At 37.0% G+C, this 20,416-nt stretch overlaps 1 protein-coding gene across 1 annotated transcript in view; it reads left to right on the top strand.

Moving 5' to 3' along the window:
- NAALAD2 (N-acetylated alpha-linked acidic dipeptidase 2) overlaps positions 1–20,416 on the top strand; it is a 64,890-nt gene that overhangs the window by 29,931 nt on the left and 14,543 nt on the right. The window contains exons 12-18 of the mRNA XM_043579962.1: positions 8,821–8,884; positions 9,573–9,640; positions 12,747–12,838; positions 14,034–14,124; positions 15,583–15,847; positions 18,631–18,712; positions 19,779–19,871. Of these exons, the coding sequence (XP_043435897.1) occupies positions 8,821–8,884; positions 9,573–9,640; positions 12,747–12,838; positions 14,034–14,124; positions 15,583–15,847; positions 18,631–18,712; positions 19,779–19,871 (755 nt within the window). The remainder of the gene's footprint in view (positions 1–8,820; positions 8,885–9,572; positions 9,641–12,746; positions 12,839–14,033; positions 14,125–15,582; positions 15,848–18,630; positions 18,713–19,778; positions 19,872–20,416) is intronic.

Raw genomic sequence — 20,416 nt, 5'->3', positions numbered from 1 at the left:
ATTATTCAGTGCTTGCCATAATAAGTGTAGTTACTACCATCTATCACCGTACAAAGTTATTATAATATTATTGACTATGCTGTACTTTACATTCATGACTTGTTTACTATTTATAACTGGAAGTCTGTACCTCTTAATCCCCTTCACCTATTTTGCCCATTTTCCCACTCCTCTCCCTTCTTGCAACCACTATTTTTTTCTCTGTATTTATTAGCCTTTGTTTTTTGTTTTGTTTCTTAGATTCCACACATAAGTAAAATCATGTGGTATTTGTCTTTCTCTGACTTAATTCAGTTAGCATAATACTTCCTAGGTCCATCTATAGGCCCATCTACCATGTCACAAATGGCAAAATTTCATTCTTTTTTATGACTGAGTAGTATTCTCGTGTGAGTGAGTGTGTGTGTGTGTGTGTGTGTGTGTGTGTGTGTGTGTAGAGAGACACATCACATCTTCTTCATCCATCCCTTGATGGACACTTAGATTGCTTCCATATCTTGGCTATTATAAGTAATGATGTAATAAATATAGGGGTGCATATATCTTTTTTAATTTGTGTTTTTATTTTCTTTGGATAAGTACCCACCAATGGAATTTCTGGATCATATGGTAGTTCTATTTGTAATTCTCTGAGGAACTTCCACGCTGTCCTGTAGTGACTGCTCCAATTTCTGTTCCTACCACCAGTGCACAAGGGTTCCCTTTTGTCCACGTCCTCACCGATACTTGTTATTTCTTATCTTTTTGACACTAGCTATTCTGACAGATAGGAGATGATATCTCATTGTGGGTTTCATTTGCATTTCCCTGATAAATGATGTTGAGCATATTTTCATGTGTCTGTTAGCCGTCTGTATGTCATCTTTGAAAAAATGTCCATTGAGGTCCTCCACCCATTTTTTATTGGTTTATTAGGGGTTTTTTTTGTTGTTGTTGTTGCGTTGTATCGGTTCTTTATACGTTTTGGATATTAATCCCTTCTTAGTACATAATTTGTAAATATCTTTTCCCATTCAGTAAGTTGCCTTATTGTTTTATTGATGTTTTTATTTGTTTGGTTTTTTGTTGTTGTTTTGCTGTGCAAAAGCTTTCTATTTTGATGTAGTCTCAATTGTTTGTTTTTTGCCTTTGTATCTCTTGCCCAAGGAGACAGATCCAGAAAGATATTACTGAGGCTGATATCCAGGAGATTACTGCTTATGTTTTCTTTTAGGAGTGTTATAGTTTCAGGTCTTACATTTAGGTCTTTAATAAACTTTGAGTTTGTTTTTGTGTATGGTATAAGAAAATGGTCTAGTTTCATTCCTTTGCATGTAGCTACTCAGTTTCCCCAACACCATTTATTGAAGAGACTATCTTTTCCCTATTGCATATTTTGCCTCCTTTGTCATAGAGTAATTGCCATTAAGTGGGTTTATTTTTGGCTCTGTATTCTGGTCCATTGATCTATGTGTCCTGTTTTTTTAAGAGTTTTTTTTTTTTTTTTTTAAAGTTTATTTATTTTGGGAGTTAATTTATTTTGAGGGAGAGAGAGAGAATGGGAGAGATGCAGAGAGGGACAGAGAGAGAATCCCAAGCAGGCTCTGCACTGTCAGCACAGAGCCCGAAGTGGGGCTTGAACTCACGAACCATGAGATCATGACCTGAGCTGAAATCAAGCCAAATGCTCTACCATCTGAGCCACCTAGGCACCCCAATGTGTGCCATTTTTGTGCCAGTACCATACTGTTTTGATTACTATTGCTTCTTAGTTTAGTTTGAAATGTGGGATTATGATATCTCTAGTTTTGTTCTCTTTTCTTAAGATTATCTTGTTTATCTATAGTCTGTTGTGCTTCCATACAAATATTAGGATTATTTGTTCTAGTTCTGTGAAAAATGCTAAGTTACTGGTATTTTGATAAGGATTGCATTGCATCTGTAGATTGCTTTGGGTACTATGGACATTTAAAAATATTAATTAATCCATTCCACCAGCATAGTATATCTTTCCATTTGTTTGTGTTATCTTTGGTTTCCTTCAACAATACTTTATACTTTTTAGAGTACAGATCTTTCACCTCCTTGGATAAATTTATTCCTAGGTATTTTCTTTTTGGTGTAGTTGTAAATGGGATTGTTTCTTTAAAATCTCTTCCTGCTACTTTGTTATTGGCATATAGAAACAACAGATTTCTGTGTATTAATTTTACATCTGGCAACTTAATCATTTATTAGTTCCATTCGTTTTTTGGTGGAGTCTTTAGGGTTTTCTGTATATAATATCGCCATCTACAAGCAGTGACAGTTTTCCTTTTCCTTACCAATTTGGATGCCTTTTTTTTTTTTTTTTTTCCTTGTCTGACTGCTACAGCTAGGACTTCCAATATTATGTTGGAGAAACTGGCAAGAGTAAGCATCCTTGTCTTGTTCCTGATCTGTAGAGGAAATGCTTTCAACTTTTCACCATTGAGTGTGAGGTTAGCTGTGGGTGTGTCGTTTGTGGCCTTTATTATGTTGAAGTATGTTCCTTCTAAACCCAGTTGCTGAGAATTTTTATCATAAATTTTGAATTTTGTCAAATGGTTTTTCTGCATCTATTAAGATGATGTGATGTTTTTATTCTTCATTTTGTTAATGTGTGTCACACTGATTTGCAAATATTGAACAACCCTTACATCCCTGGAATAAATCCCACTTGATCATCATAAATGATCCTTGCATTTTTGGTTTGCTAATAACTTGTTGAGAATTTCTGAATCTATGTTCATCAGGGATATTGGCCTGCAATTTTCTTTATTTCTATGTATTTTTTTGTAGTGTCTTTTAGATGGTTTTGGTATCAGGGTAATGCTGGCGTCACAGAATGGGACGTTTTACTTCCTCTTCTCTTTTTTGGAATAGTTTGAGGAAGATACATATTAGGTCTTCGTAAGTGTTTGGTAAAATATATATGTGAAGCCACTGGGCTGGCCTTGTGTTTTTTGGGAGTGTTTTCGTTACAGATTCAATTTTGTTACGAGTAATTGATCTCAGATTTTTGATTTCTTCTGATTCAGTTTGAGAAGATTGTATGTTTCTAGAATTTTATCTGTTTCTTCTAGCTTGTCCAGTTTTGGGATATTTAATTTTTATAGTCTTTTATAATATTTTGTATTTCCATGGTGTTAGCTTTAACTTCTGTTTTGTTCATGATTTTGAGTCCTCTTTTTCTTCATGGGTCTGGCTAATGGTCAATCAATTTGGTTTATATTTTCAAAGAACCAGCTCTTAGTTTCACTGATACTTTCTCTCTTTTAAGTTTTTATTTCCTTTATTTCTGCTCTGATCTTTATTACTTCTTTTTTTCTATTAATTTTGGGTTTTGTTTGTTCTTTTTGGGTTTTGTTTGTTCTTTTTCTTTCTTTAAAAAAAATTTTTTTTTAATGTTAATTTATTTTTGAGAGAAAGAGTGTTGTGAGCTGGGGAGGGACAGAGAGGGAGACACAGAATCCGAAGCAGGCTCCAGGCTCTCAGCTGTCAGCACAGAGCCTGACCCGGGGCTCAAACTCACAAGCCATGAGACCATGAAGCCTGAGCTGAAGTTGGCTCCTTAACCAACTGAGCCACCCAGGCACCCCTGTTCTTTTTCTAGTAAGGTTAGATTGAGATTTTTCTTGTTTCTTGAGGTAGGCCATAATGTATTGCTATAAAACCTTCTTAGAACTGCTTTTGCTGTGTGCTGAAAAATTGAATCATTGTTTCCATTTCCATTTGTCTCCAGGTATTTTTTTTTTATTTCCTCTTTGATTCATTCATTGATTTATTCGTTGTTGATAGCATATTGTTTTAACCTCAACATATTTGTGTTTTTACCAGTTCCCTTCTTGTTATTGATTTCTAATTTTTACCATTGTCATTGGGAAAGATGCTTAATAGGATTTTAATCTTAAATTTATTGAGGTTTGTTTTGTGATATAGCATATGATCTGGAAAATGTTGCATGTGCCATTATAAAGAAAGGTGCATTCTTCTATTTTTGGGTGGAATGTTCTGTATTTATCTGTTAAATCCATCTAGTCTAATGATTCATTTTGAAACCACTGTTTCATAATAGATTTTCTGTCTGGATAATATATCTATTGATGTAAGTGGGGTGTTAAAATCCCCAACTGTTATACTATTACTGTGGATTTCTACCTTCTTATGTCTGTTAACATTTGCTTTATATATTGCTTTATATGTTAGGTGCATAGATTATTTACCATTGTTATATCTTCTTGTTGGATCTCCTTATTATGTGATGCCTTCTTTGTCTCTTGTTATAGTCTTTGTTTTAAAGTCTGTTTGATAAAAGTATTGCTACTCCAACTTTTTTTTTTTTGCTTCCTCTTGCATGGATATCTTTTTCCATCCTTTCACTTTTTGTCTCTGTGTGTCTTTTGATCTGAGGTGAGTCTCTTTTAGACAGCATACAGATGGATTTTGCTTATTAATCTATTCCGTCATTCTCTCTTGATTGGAGCATTTAGTCCATTTACATTAAGGTACTAATTAATAGATATATACTCATTGCCATTTTGTTAATTGTTTTCTGGGTTTTTTTTAGTTTTTTTTCTGTTCCTTTGTTGTTCTCTTGCTCTCTTTCTTTGTGATTTGATGGTGTTCCTTTACTATTATGCTTGGGTTCCTTTTTATTTTTGTGTATTATAGGTTTGAGTTTGTGGTTATGGTAAAGTTGATATATAACCTCTTATGTATTAGTACTCTATATAAGTTGATGGCTGCTTGGGTATGAATACATTCAAAAACACTAAATTTTTGACCCCTCCCCCCATTTTATTTATATGATGTCATATTTTACATATTTTTCATACTGCCTACCTAATATTCTAAATATAGTTGACTTTATTATTATTGTCTTTTTAACCTTCATACTAGCTTTATAAGTGACTCATTTACTACCTTTACTATATGTTTGCTTTTACCAGTAGAAATTTTTCCTTTCATAAATTTTTTTCTAGTATGACCTTTTCTTTTCTAAAGAAGTCTCTTTAATGTTTATTGGAAGGCAGGTTTGGTGATGATGAATTCCATTAGCTGTTGTTCATCTGGGAAACTCTTTATCTCTTCATCAATTCTGAATGGTAAGCTTGGTGGATGGAGTATTCTTGGTTATGTTTTTTTCGACCACTTTTAGCACTTTGAATGTATCATGCCCCTCACATCTGGCCTGCAAAGTCTCCGATAAATCAGCTCATAGCCTTATTGAGTTTCCTTTGTATGTAAGTATTTGCTTTTCCCTTGGTGCTTTTAAGATTCTCTTTATGTTTTGACATTTTAATTATTATGATTCTTGGTGTGGACTTCCTTGGGTTTATTTTATTTGGGGATCCCTGGTATTCCTGGATGTCTCTTTCCTTCCCCCAGTTAGGGAAGTTTTCAGCTGTTATTTCTTCAAATAAGTTTTCTGCTTCCTTCTCTCTTTCTTCTCCTTCTGGGAACCCTGTAATGCAGAAGTTGTTATGCTTAATGCAGTGATACCTTAACCTGTCCTAATTAAAAATTTTTTTTTTCTTTTTGCTGTTCAGTTTGGTTGCTTTCCACAATCCTGTTTTCCAGCTCACTGATCTGTTCTGCTGCCTCTATTCTGCTGTCATTTTAGTTATTGTTCAGTTCTGATGGTTCTTTTTTATATTTTCTGTCTCGTTGTTGAAGTTCTCACTGAACTCACCTATCCTTCTTTCAAGTCTGTTGAGCATCTTTATGACCATTGCTTTGAACTCTTTCTCAGGTAGATGGCTTATTTTTGTTTCATTTTGCTGAGGTCCAGCCCTAGCAGGTCCAGGGGCTCCCAAAGGATGAATGGCGTCGGCGAAAATAACAAATGGACACAGACAATAGCAGTGTGTTAGACTGGTCGCTTTATTGTGGCAAACGTGGCATTTTCTGTGTTAGCAATTTCCTTGTAGAGTGCATCATCTACGTTTCTCAGCATTACCTAATTCTAAATATGTTTCTTTGTGTAATCACCCAGTAAGAAACAACATAGTTATTTTCTTGTAACATTCCCTCCTGCCCTTTTGCTTATTAATTTCTTCATACTATTTTCATTATGAATCTACATTTGTCTATAAAGCATTTGCTTTGGTATTTTCATGAAAGGTCATCTATCTCTCAGCACCTCAAGTGGAACGTTTACAGGGCTATGACTTCTTAATTGTTCCTTTGAACCATTTGCAATACAAGGAACAAAAGTATTCTCTTTGGTCTGGGGTGCCGGGAGGGAGCCAAGAGGACCCTGGGAACCCATGCCTTATGCGTTCCCAGACAGACAATGTATACCTAGGAGCTAATGAACCATTCTGTACCTTAACCCACCAGGTCCAGTTATCATCTGGAATGCCTCCTGGGGGCCAAGTGGGTCTAGGGTTTGTAGTAACTTGTATCCATGGATACATTCCTTTGTTGTATGGGATCCATGGGTGGGGATTTCAAACCCATTTGTCCCCCTCCTTGGCTGGGAAATATATGGGGCTATCCTTCCTTTAGGTGGGGGACAGGCAGACAGGGGTGGCACCAGCTGGGTATAAGATTTCATTATCCATCTTCGGATTCTCATGGTTTTTCCCAGAGGGAGTTTATATAATCCCTGAGTTTGCCCCCATGGGTTTATTTTGAATCATCAATGCCAATTAGACCATGGGGATGGCCATGATGAATAACAGGAGGGATTCTGGTAGCTTCCCATTCGAAGGGTCACTGTGCGTTGCCCTCTGCCAACCACGCAGGCTGTGCCATCAGGAAGGCTGGATGGATTGGCTCCCGGCATCATTTAGTTCTTTTTTTGAGGTCTTGTTCTTTTGTTTAGAATATCTTCTTCTGTCTCCTTTGTCTGACTTTGTTTGTTTCTATGAATTATGTGGAATGGGTACCTCTTCCAGTCTTGAAGGAGGAGCCTTATAGAAGAATGTCTCCTGTGTAGACTGTGTACTTGTTGGCTTTGGCTGGCTGGTTGGTGCTGGATGGGCATTGGCTGGGGCCCTCTACACAGAGGCACCCTGTCAGGTCAGCTGGAGCAAGTGTAATCCATGGTTCCTGGAGTGCTTTGCACTATGGTCACCTTGGAGGGTCAGCTGAAATGAAGCAGACTCAGGCCAAGGGTTTTTGGGGTGCTCTACATTGGGGTTGCCTTGGTGGGATGGCTGGAGATGGCATGGGAGCAGGCCAGATATGACATGGTGCTTTGTGCCTGGGTCACCTTGATGGAACAGCTGAAGCTGGTGTGGGTTAGAGGACTGAGTAATCTGACCCTGGAGAGAGTTCTAGCAGTTACCCCCATTTGGCAGACATTCTATGGTTGGTAAATGGATTTCCTTCACTTAATAATCTAGTTTCCCTTTATTTTATTTTATTAAAAAAAATTTTTTTTAAACATTCACTTATTATTGAGAGACAGAGAGACACAGAGGGTGAGCAGGGGAGGGGTAGAGAGAGGGGGAGACACAGAATCCGAAGTAGGCTCCAGGCTCTGAGCTGTCAGCACAGAGCCCGACGTGGGGCTCGAACTCACGATCTGTGAGATCATGACCTGAGCCGAAGTCAGTCGCTCAACCAACTGAGCCACCCAGCTGCTCTCTAGTTTCCCTTTAAATTACTGTTTGTTTTGTTTTTCTGTGTCCCAGGGTAGGTGACTCTGTCCATCGGCCCCTCAGTGATATCCCTCTCTACTCTTGGTTGCCACTTCGGGTGGTTGTTCTCAATGTTACTGTGTGTCTGTCTTTCCTACCCTTCTTTATGTGGTCCCTCTATTCTTTGTCATGCAGAAGTTGTTCAGTCAGCCCTCAGTTCTTCTTTAGGAAGAGTTGCTCTCTTTGTAGGTGTAGATTTGGTGTGTCTGGGAACTGAGTTCAAGGTATTTATATGCGTCTATCTTGGACTGTGTCCTATTATAGTGTGTTCTTATGAGGTAGCAAGCTAGAGAGAAGTAAAAGGCTCTCTCAGCATATCCCATCTGTGTGATAGTAGTAGTGTGTGTGTGTGTGTGTGTGTGTGTGTGTGTGTGTGTGTGTTATAGTGAGAGGAAGAGACTATCCTAATGGCTTTCCTTCTCTCCATCTAGTTTTTTTTCTATCCTCCTTTTGAAAATTATTTTTCTTTGCATCTCCTCTTTTAAAAATAGATAAATGGAGGGGCACCTGGGTGGCTCAGTTGGTTGCATCCAACTCTTGATTTTTGGCTCAGGTCAGGATCCCAGAGTCACGGGATCAAGGCCTGTGTCAGGCTGTGTGCTGATAGTACTGAGCCTGCTTGGGATTCTCTTTCCCTGTCTCTGTGCCTCCCCTGCTTGTGTGCACGTGCACTCTAAAATAAAATACTTAAAAAAAAAATAGATAAATTGACTCTATTTCTGACTTTTAAAATTATACTTGGGTTTCCAGTCTCAGTAGCTCTCTCAAACTTCAGTGTATGTAAGGATTTCCAGGGATACCTTTTAGAAAATACAGATTTCCAGGCCTTTCAGAAATTTTTAATCAGTACATCTGCAGTGGGGCCCAAAATCTGGGAGCCTCACCCCTTCATATTCTAATGCAAGGAGTCAAGGAACCACACTGTGAAAATACTTTTTTTCTGAGAATCCTTGCTATTGCTATAAATAGTAGCTACACATATTTTTCTTTTTACTTGTGTTAATGTTGTCAACCAACCAGTTATCTGCATTTTCTCATAAATTATGGCAAAGGCATAGATATTGGATTCATAAAGGTGTCTGTAGACCACCTTTATACTAAATTAATTTGCTTATTTATTTCCACAATTGTAAATATTGTGAATTAAATAACAACTTTGCTTCAACTGTAGGAGAATGCAAAAACACTCCAGGAGAGAAGCATTGCTTATATCAATTCTGATTCATCTATAGAAGGTAAATCTTACTTCAGATTATTAAACAATGCATCATCTTTTCAGTCTGCAAATTGTAACTAACTTGTAAACTGAGATTATTCTCGTCCTATGAAATTCCTCAATAGTACCTCCATTTTCCACTTGACCACAGAGAAAATGATTATGATTCAAATGAATCCGTATGAGTCATAACTAAGCTACCGATTGTAATTTCTTTAGTATGTTTGCCATTTGCCTATCTTGAATTACTACTTAAAACTCTAGTATTAACCATATTCTTCCTGTGGAGATATTAAAAGAATTTGGCTACAATATTTCAGAAGAATGTTTTACGGGATATTGCACATAGAAACACTTTATGGGAGCAATTTGAAGTGAGTACATACTACAGACTTTGCTTGGAAGCTGACATGCAACACTTGTGTCTCTAGGCTTTCTTTGTATTACTTCTAGATGAATGTCAGAGCATACTTCCGAGGTACTGAAATGCTCTGGTCTAATGTCTTGATATACACTGTCGAATTGATGGAGTAAATATGAATGGCATAGCCTTATCACTTCCTTTGCCAAAGCCCCCCTCGAAAGATAAGAGTGATGCTATTTGATTTCAAGACTATACGTTGTTTATAATTAGAAATAGTTAGAATTAGACTTCTCTTGGAATTTCACCTGGAAGTATTAAAATACATTGTATTTTATTTTTTCAGGCAATTATACTCTGAGAGTTGACTGTACACCCCTTCTTTACCAATTGGTGTATAAACTGACAAAAGAGGTATATAAATAGATGTCTTAATGTTTTCTGATGAATAGATAAGTGGATAACACTTGTTTTCTTAATTAGTGGTACTGATTTTTAAACTGGTAACTGATTTGTATAAGTAAGAAGTCAGAACAAAATCTTTAATACACTATTTATATGAGCTAGGTATAAAAATAGCATTGCTAATCTTTCTAATAGTAGTTATTGTATACATGTTGCCATGTAGAGGGTATACAGTTTCATTTGGCAGAGGAATTTCAATACAAAAGAATGAGCTGGAATGGAGAAAGCCTTGGGTTCAAACCCTATAAAATGAATTCCAGCAGCATCAATGATAAAAGGACATGGTCACTGAATCCAAACACTTCGCAGTCTAGAGAGGATACACGCTTGTAAGTGAGCAATTACACGTCAGTAGAATATTGGATACTACAAACAATGGAGAAGAATTATGGAATAGAGAAGCTGAAATCCTGGGGTGGTTGGGGAAGCATCAGAAGATGTTTACAGAATAATTAGTTCTTGGGTTGTAAAATGGAAGGGTGTGAAAGTAAGAGAGAAGGCATTCTCAGCAGAGAACACCGTAAGCTAAAAAAGATGTGGAGACATGAAAGAAAATATTTCCTCAACTGTAGGTGGTTCAGGGTGACATACGTATAAGGTTTTGGTGGATAAGTGGTAAGAAGTGGAGCATGACAAATAGGCCAAGGTCAGAAATATGATGATGGGAAAATTAGAGAATCTTTTTTTTTTTTTTTTTTTTTGAAGAGACCTGGCAGATCATTTCTTCTTTTTATTTATCTTATTTATTTTTAAATGTTTATTTTTGAGAGAGCAAGTGAGAGAGCACGTGCACATGCATGTGCATGCACGTGGGGCAGAGAGAGGGAGACACAGAATACAAAGCAGGCTCCAGGCTCTAAGCTGTCAGCACCTATCTGATGTGGGGCTCGAATTCATGAACTGTGAGATCATGACGTGAGCCAAAGTCAGATGCTTAACCGGCTGAGCAACCAGGGGCCACAGAGAATCTTTAACAAGGTTATACATTATCATATTTGTTCATTAGAAAGACCACTCAGTATCAGTGTAGTGAATAGATTAAGCTATAGCAAGTCTAATAGCAAAATGGAAATAATTCTTACAGGAATTTTGTATTATTGATAAAAAGTACATTGCACTCTACTCTAAAAATGACATATATCTTTAATTTTTGTGTACTTCATTTAAATGGTTCATTATAGAATTTAGTTACCAAATACAAATCTTTAAAGTATGTTATCACTTAGATTACAAAGTGAAGTAGGTGTCACTTCTCTGTAGGTACTATTTTCCACTCTCCCTTAATATCACCCTTTCCTTTTTCCCATTAAATGCCTTTAAAAACCAGTTTTCCCAAATGGGAGTGCTCTCATCATTCCCATCCCAACTCTCAACATATTGGGTAGCTTATGTTCTTGATACTTTTATTGGAATGTCCCATAAAAACATCTAAAGCAAGCTGTAAGGACAATTCTGAGAGAATCCTGCTCAGGACATGCATTTATGCTTTGTGCTGTCCTCCAGAGATGGCTCCTGCCTTTGATATCAAGGATAGTTAATAATTTCAGGGCCAATAGGGAGAAGTTGAGGTCTATGCCCCTTTGTACACAGGCAGATGCTTCTCCACGGCCATACCAAAACCTGGTAGAAAAAGACTTCTGTGAACGGACAGTTACCATTTCAGCAACCTCTAGAATGCGTTGGCAGAGGCAAACCATGCTGGTGGCAGGAGTGCAGGATGGGAGTGGTAGAGAGGGCAGAGCTTAGAGACTGGGCAGCTGCCCGATTTAAGAACTGGGACAAGGTGTTGAAAATACCCAAGGGTCAGCATTTGTGACAAGACAGCAGAGACAGAAAGTATGCTCTAGGGGGTACAGGCTAGAAGGACTCAGTTCTGGGTAGTGCTAGACTGAAATTGTGATTCCAGAAAAGGAGAGGGTTTTTCAGAGAGTTCGGCCTAAGCAGGATGTAGGAATTGGAGCAGGTTCTCAGCTATTGCATATTGGCGGGAGCAGAGTCGAGTCGAACCCAGTCAGTTGGCGGGAAAGGAGTAGAACGTCCCTGCTGCTGCAACATGCTGGTGGGCAAAGGAAGGACGTGGAGAGCCAGGACTGCCTTTAAGCTGTGGGCTCATGTGCAATGACGAGGCAACAACCCACTCTGTATAAAGGCCACAGAAAATATCAGAGGAATTGATGTTTATGTTAAGATGGGGACCATTATCCCCATTTCCACAGCTGAGAAAACTAGCGTTTGAAGAGGGGAAGCAACACACCATAGGTTATGATGCTTTCAGAGCTGCGTGAGGAGGGTATGCCTTTTTCTGAACAAAGCAGAGCTACAAACACAAAATTCGGGCAATACGTGTGTTCATGAGGATCTAAAACAGGCACCTCAACCTTCACAGTCCACACTCTACCTTGTGGCCCTGCCGAAGATTGGAGACAGCAGAGTGTAAGTTAATGGCCGTACCTCTAATGGGGGCAGTAAAAAAGGTTCTTGTATTCATAGAAGCTCTTAAAATCCCCAAAGAGAAATGTGAGGTTATGCAGAGCTTTTAAAACCCATCAGATTCCAACTTGGTTTGAATACAATTGGACTTTCCAAAACAGCAATTCCTCCTTTCCCCTCGGGCTCTGCAAAACCAGGACTTACATTGCCCTTGTCAGGCTTAGATGCTTCAGCCACGTCTGCCACCCTGAGGCCTCTCTTTAAAGGTCTTTTAGGACAGAAGCAACTTACTTATGTAAATCTTGTATCCAAGTTTTCCCCCAGTGACTTACTCAAGGACATCTAAACTGCTAAAAATTAAAGTGATAACATTTGTTATAAATCTGCAACTCTATTAAAAAAGTTTACCAAAATAAGCCAGAGATTTTTATCTCACGTACATGGCAAAATTATCAATAGGCAACAAAAATGAACATGGATTTGGTTGTATTTTTTTGTCATTTGCTTGTTTTTCTATAAAGAACATATGTCCATATAGTTAGAAGTTGATAACCTATGGTTTTATTATCGACATAAATTTAGTTGCTTCTGCCTCTAATTCCCAATATTTGATGTTTCTTTCCAGATATCCAGCCCAGATGATGGTTTTGAGAGTAAGTCTCTTTATGAAAGCTGGTTGGAAAAGGACCCTTCATCTGAAAATAAAGATTTTCCTAGGTGAATTACTTGTATATTTTCTACTGTTAGGATCAATTGTGAATTCCCCTTTGCCCGTTGTTTCTCCAGAAATGTAATTCTCAGCTGTGTCAACAATGTGAGTAGAAGAAAGATAATCCCAAAGAATCCCTGTATAGCCTTCAATTTGCTAATGGGACAGAATAGCCAAGTCTTTGAATCTATAATAAATTCTACTTTTGCAAATGTTTAGCCAAAATTATTTTGCCACATTATCAGGTATTATTTTGCATTTTTGTATTAAATCTTAGATATGTATTCAATGCATTAATGTGACACCAAATGATAATGATGAAATATGGATTATTTGCTTCTAAGTTTAAGGGGCATTATAAGTCACTACCAAATTGTGTCTTTACCTGTAATGAATATAGGATGTATTAATTTTTTACTTTTCATTCACACAACAGTTTTCTTCAATTTTTTTTCTCCTGCAATACTATTTCTATAAACCAGCAGATGATGGTAACAGTTAATAGCTCCATTACATACTCCAAATAAGTCTTGTGAAAGTTTGTTTCCACTGTAAAAGTTTTACATGATTAAAAAAAAAAAACAAAAACTAGAGTCAAAAAAAAGGTTTTAAAATACCTACATCTCAAAAACACATTGGAAGTATGTATTTTCTAATACACCTATAATTTTCTTCTTTGCTTACCATTTTATCATAAATTTTCCCATGTTATTGCATATATATTACATATGTATGTATGTAGTGGTTTCTTAACTACATGCAAAAAAATATATTGTAATTTCATTTTCTAAATAAGGCATAGATTCTTCGTGATCCTAAATACACTTTATCATGGCAGTTTTCTTACTATAGTTCTCTGAGGGTAGTGACCAAATTTTATTTTTCTCTTTTTCCTCTCTATGTAAATATTCTAAAAGACTGACGATGTGAGAGAGACCACAGTCACTAGGCTGCTGTCTTCGGTGGCACTGTTCAACTGTGACTGTAGTCAGTGCAGATTTACAGGTTTAACGCAGCAATTTCCGGCATGTGACAGGAAAGTAGCTTGGGGTGGTGTACCTTCTAATTTTTGTAAATGTGCTGTGCAATTCCTTGCTATTCCTGGGACAGGATTCATTTTTCTATTTCTTTAACTTCATATTTTTTAACTTATGCACTTATAATATCCTTGTGTGTGTCTATACATTTATATTCTATATCTAGAATCAACAAGCTGGGATCTGGAAGTGATTTTGAAGCTTACTTTCAGAGACTTGGGATTGCTTCAGGCAGAGCCCGTTACACTAAGAACAGGGTAAGCCATTTCATTATTTTGGATACATAGCATTTTATCCAACTTCTTGTTAGGAATTTTAAACTGTTTAGTTGTTTGGTACCAGGGCACCAGGTCATGTGGCCTGGCAAGAATTCCAAGGCTGGAGGCTGACTTCATGTCTCTTTGTAGATGGACTAGGAATTAATTTGGGTTATTCAGTGAATTTCCCTTGCAGGATTATTCAATGAAATGGTAGCTGGGAGATTATTGCCAAGTGCTTCGCTGGTTAGCAGAACCAAGTAGTGCACACCCCTGTTCTCATCCAGGCTTTATTGGAAAATCCCGTTCTCCTCCACGTTTCCTGAGGAAAATGTACATGTGAAGAACCTGTTTTAGTCACAGGGAATGCTAGGCCACGAGTCTTTACTGTCAGTAGCCCCTCTTCACATCCTCACTCCTGCCTGTCATCTGAGTCCAGGGCTCCTGAGTAGGGAATAAAACAAGTTTCTCCTGATTTTTAAGTCGATTAACTTTTCTGATCAGTTTGCACCATTGCCATTCAAACACACTGATGATATGTGAGTATTTGAATATGCCAACATGTGCCGTGTTTGCTTGTCTAGGTTATAAATTATGTGATAAACCAAACTGAAGATTACATCAGCAAACCCAGATTTGTCACAGATTTTAATAATTTTCAAATCATAATTGCAATACACAGTCTTGCTTGCCTAGAATACATACCTTTTGTAAATCTGATTCTCCAGAATCAGAACAGAGATGAAAACAAAATAAATCTGTATCCTGATACTCATTAAACTCTTTCAAGGCCTGTTCACTTTTATATTCTGTCATCAATCTGAACACAGTTGTCTAGTTTCTAAGAAACTGCAGATTAAAAGCAGGACATTAGACAGGAGAGAGACTGACACAAGGATTCGCAGTAAAAATGTTAACCTTATAGCAAAGTAGCATATAGGTAAAACTAAACTTAGGAAAGGCAGACCTAAGGAGTAAAACAAATATTTATATAAAATACATCTATGTAATAGTTTACAATGGTAGCCCTTAACTGCATAATAAAGGTTAGATGGCATTTGGTTATACAGTTTGGGAAGGCAGAGAAGGTCCTTAAATGTAGATTCTATACAGATCTTAGCTGCCCAGAACCTTTCATTTCCAATCAATTGATAGATAATTGTACACTGTGTTAATATGCAATTTGAGTATGTATGCCTTGATTTCAGTTATCAGAAATACAATAACAATTTTGCAGTATTTTGAATGAAGATTACGCGAATGATAAATAACAGTAAAATTTTAAATGGGTGAATAGTTGGTGAAACTGTTAGATTTTAACTTTTTGCTTCATGATAAAACTCAGAGTTCCACATGGCTGTATTTTTTTTTCTGCATTTTTAAGATTACATAAATATTATAATTGGAGTATTTAATGTTTGTCTATATTCAGTACCTACCCATATTTTGTTTCCCCAGAAAACAGATAAGTACAGCAGCTACCCGGTATACCATACAATTTATGAGACGTTTGAATTAGTAGAGAATTTTTATGACCCTACTTTTAAAAAACAGCTTTCAGTGGCTCAGTTACGAGGGGCACTGGTTTATGAGCTTGCAGACTCTATAATCATTCCTTTCAATATTGAAGACTATGCAAAAGCTTTGAAAAACTATGCAACAAGCATCTACAATTTATCTAAGAAACATGACCAACGATTGAGAGACCATGGAGTATCATTTGGTAAGAATGGCTGGGTATATTTTATAATCTGAGTTAGAGCTTTCAGATATCGTCTCTGACTGTCATCACTGCACACTCTTTCATCCTAGAATACATCCTTGCGTTACTTCATTTTGATTTCTAGGAAAAAACTTGAAACACCTTTAAAGAATGTCATTTAACCTGGTATTTGTAGGATGAATTTGTTTTGCTAAGTTAGTGCTATGAACATTGGGTTGGTTAATATTTTCCCTATATTGCTGCCTTTAGAAATATTTTTGCTGTTAAAAGAACAATACTATAAAAATACAATACTGCACAAAGATGGGAAAATAGAGAAAACCAATTCCACTACATATATAATTATTGTATATTTTTGTTTACATGGAGATTTTTTTACCTGGTTTAAGCATTGTTTCATTTTGTGTATTTTATATTCATTTTATATTCACATTGCCATTTTGTGGTTACTGTTATGTACTATGCTGTCTCCAACAAAGCAGGGATGAAATATAGTATGGTGCAAAGGACTGAGCATTGGGTCTAGAAGCAGTTACCTGGTTCAAATCCCGGTTCTAATATTTAGTCATTGTGTGATGTTGGAAAAGTTACATGACCTTTGTCAATTTTCCTCTGAGTGAAATGGTAAAGAATATAACGTTTCCAAGACTGCTGTGGGACATTCAGTTGGTTGGATATATAGACACAGTGGTGAGTCTTATAAACGTTACCTACTAGTACTGTTATACTATAACCATTTTCTTTTAATCTGGGAGTAGATATTCTTAGTACATACCAAAATTATCAAGTATGTACTCAGTGTCTACTGTCTACTGTGTTATTTCCTGGGAGATACCAGAATGTTTAAAAAATAATCATTGTCCTCAAAGAGCACAGGCTCTCACGTGAGGGAAAAGACAAAAATGCCAGGGACAAGCTGTTATAGGACGCTACAGAGAGTACTGTAGGGACACAGAGTAAGTAGAGAGAAGTCAGCAATGGCTTTGGAATATTGCATACAAATTAGTAATCTTCAAAGTCATGAGCAGCAGGTACTACGATCTAGATAAAGTGATACAAAGAAAATCTAGGAAATTGTATTTACATCAGTGATTGGAGAGTCTCTTTAACGAGGCAAATGAAATCGGAATAAGCAGAGCTGACAGCGAGATAGACATTCACAATTCTGTGGCTCGCCAGCATCCTCTTCTTTTCCTAGATGCCCCGATTTTCTTTTGGTGAATTACCTTTTATCACTTTAAGTCAGGATCCAACCGAGAGAGAAAGCACACAGTTACAGGGGAAGGCCACTCTTCACACAAAGTGACTTAACCTACTCTATTAATGCCCCTTTCCCCCCATATTTTCACCCTCTCCACCTCAGTGGCAATATTCCATCCACGTTAAACCATCTTGTAACTTTCTTATAAACATTTCTTATACCTAATGTACCCTACTCCCTTCCCAATCAAAATTCTTCATTTAGTACCAGGCAAAAAGCAGTCCCTAACATGTTTTAATGAATGAATGATGGATAGGATGGATATGTAATTTACATGGTCTCCAGTTCTCTACTTCCTTCTACCAATCTAGTACTGTCCTATCTTCCTAACACTCTACTGAAATTGCTTTGGCCAAAGTTATTCACCTGTTACTAAATACCAGGCACACGTTTTATTTCTTATCCAATTTGACTATTGTGGTTCATTGGAAATTTAAAATTCTTTCCTCAACACTCTTTGGCTTCAAAAGTATCTATTATTAGATTATTTTGTACTTGGCTTTAAGAATAGCAACAATAATTAGAGCTTAAAGGATATCTAGGGCTAAAAAAGACCTTGTCTTTTATATTGAAAGTAACTGTTTACTAGCTGTGTGACCTAACAGAAATCCTGTGGAGCAGTAAGTGCTTTCTCCGCCAAATGAATATTGTATTCCCTGTATCACAGGATTAATGAAGGAAATCAATGATTTATGCTAATGTTCAGTTTAGAAAAGATGGAAAATGATACAGGTTGTTGTAATAAAAAAATATGTTGAGAATCTTCTCACTTCTTAGAATCTATGTTAACTAAAGAAAAGCTTGACTAGACCAGACCTGATCCTGTTTGAGTCCACATACACCAGCTTGTCACAGGTTGCATCTAAACAAGATCTTAAATGCACTGATTAAAAAGAGGGGTTGGTTGGGGCACCTGGGTGGCTCAGTCGGTTAGGCAGCCGACTTCGGCTCAGGTCATGATCTCGAGGTCCATGAGTTTGAGCCCCGCGTCGGGCTCTGTGCTGACAGCTCAGAGCCTGGAGCCTGTTTCGGATTCTGTGTCTCCCTCTCTCTGACCCTCCCCCGTTCATGCTCTGTCTCTCTCTGTCTCAAAAAAAATAAACGTTAAATTTAAAAAAAAAAAAAAAAAAAAAAAAAAGAGGGGTTGGTTAACATTGATTTATTCTCTAATTGTTGCAGGAACACAGCTCAATTTATAGCTGTATCCAGTATCTAGCATATAGAAGTTGTATTAATATATATTGAATGAATATCTACATGAATGGTAAATTAGGAGTTAAAATAATTATGTCCTAGACTCTTGAAAGTTCCTTCATGAAGAACCAATTTAGAAATGTTGTTTTATCCATTGTCTCTTTGTTACAATATTTTCTGATCTTCATGGATCTACAAGAAGGCTCAGTAGAAAAACAGTTTTAATATCTATTCAGTCCTGTCAGCCTGGAATGTGGAGGGCAGGGAAGTGAACATCTGAAATAAGAAGCATTTACTAATATACCTTTCACTTTTCTATTTTTAAAAGATTCTTTATTTTCTGCCGTGAAAAACTTCTCAGATGCTGCTTCAGATTTTCATAGAAGACTCACAGAAGTTGATCTTAACAAGTAAGTTTCAAATGTAAAGTTTCCTATTTTGAAAAGTAATCTAGTTACTAGAGTGAATCGTGTACACTTACCTAGGCAGGCAGCTCTAAGTCACTGCTACCCAAATTAAGGTCTGTAACTACAGCATCAGCATCACTTAGGAGCTTGTCATCAAACGTAGAATTCTGCACTTTAACAAACTCCCAGGATGGTCAGTATTCACACTGAAGTTTGAGAAGCAGTGCTCTATCTGGTAGACTGAAAACCCCTCCCACAAGGGCCAGCCTCATGCCTTCAGGAGTCTGCATAAGAATTTTGAGTGTAATTCATCGTTCCGTGGGTAAATGCACTTGTAGTATATTTTACTAATTTCCCAATACTTCTATGACCAGTGTAGGAATTCTTTTACTGATAGAATTTTTGCCACTTTTAGATTGAAATATAATTTGAAAAGTTCTATTCAAAGCATTATTTAACAAGCATAAACTGTCCTATCACATTTACTTTTTCAGATCCAATTAGAGTAAGCTCTCCCACTACCCATATAGCCAGAAAGATTATCCTTCATTCTGAGAGGCTTCTCTCTCCTTTGGATTATAGGAAAGCCCAGAGAATTTGTGTAGCACCCCAGGAAGAGTTGGCAGATGCCAAGTGTGAAAGGGGATTCCCAGCCCATGATGGGCAACTTCCTGCAGACTGCTGCGACCTTCCTTCATTTGTTGTTGTTCAGCCTTTATTCTGCAACTTTCTTCCACAGTGGAACTGAATGGCTTATCAACAACTGATAGTACACCCAGTCGGCCTTTGCAGGAGGCCTGGCTGTCCTCCTAGAGAGAATTAAAACTTTTAGTTCTTTCTGTGGTCTTGAAAAACAAAACAAGCCATCTCCAGTAGGTCTCTCTTACTCTGAATATTAGGAAGATGACCCTCTTGTTATATGTAGCTTACATATAAAGCATTACTGTTAATATGTATTTTCTTAAAAACCTATGTATTTTACAAGTTTATTTTTCCATGCCTTATGCTATATTATTTTAAACTATAGTTCCATGAAAGAGTTACAGTTACCTATTTCTTATTTTCAAAGTCCTATTGCAGTGAGAATCATGAATGACCAATTGATGCTCCTGGAGAGAGCATTCATCGATCCTCTTGGTTTACCAGGGAGGCGGTTCTATAGGTAAGGAAGCAACATGTGTTCCACTAAAGGATATTAAATACTCCAGTGTGACCAAAACCAGCATATCCAAAGTCTGCTTTAAACTGTTGCCATCAGATGAACGGAAGGTGAATATGTATGCTGAGAAGAATACGGGTAAGATTATGCATTTAGAACAGTGTAACTTGTAGTATCAGAAAAATTAATTTCATGTTGTTTACTGCTTTGCTACAGATGTAAATGATAGTTGAAAAATAACCTGTAAATATAAAGGCTATTAGTATCTTAGAGCTTGTGTAGTTCAAATTTCTACATTAATTTCTTCTATAGGATCTGAGGTAAGTAGCTTGTCTAGCCTCTGAATCTTCCAATTGTAGGAAGCTTACCACCTCATGAGGAAGTCCATCCTATTTTAAGAGAGATCTACTTTAATAGAATTTTTTCTTCATAAGATCTTTTTCCCTGTAATTTTCTCCTTCTAATCCTATCTACTCTCCAAAATCAAATAGAATAAATCTAGATCTATTTCCATGTAACATTTTAGGTTTTTAAAGATGGCTGCCATG

The sequence above is a fragment of the Prionailurus bengalensis genome, chromosome D1, assembly GCF_016509475.1.
Source record: "Prionailurus bengalensis isolate Pbe53 chromosome D1, Fcat_Pben_1.1_paternal_pri, whole genome shotgun sequence".
In the NCBI taxonomy this organism is placed as follows: domain Eukaryota; kingdom Metazoa; phylum Chordata; class Mammalia; order Carnivora; family Felidae; genus Prionailurus; species Prionailurus bengalensis.
This window is presented reverse-complemented; position numbering and strand designations above follow the sequence as displayed.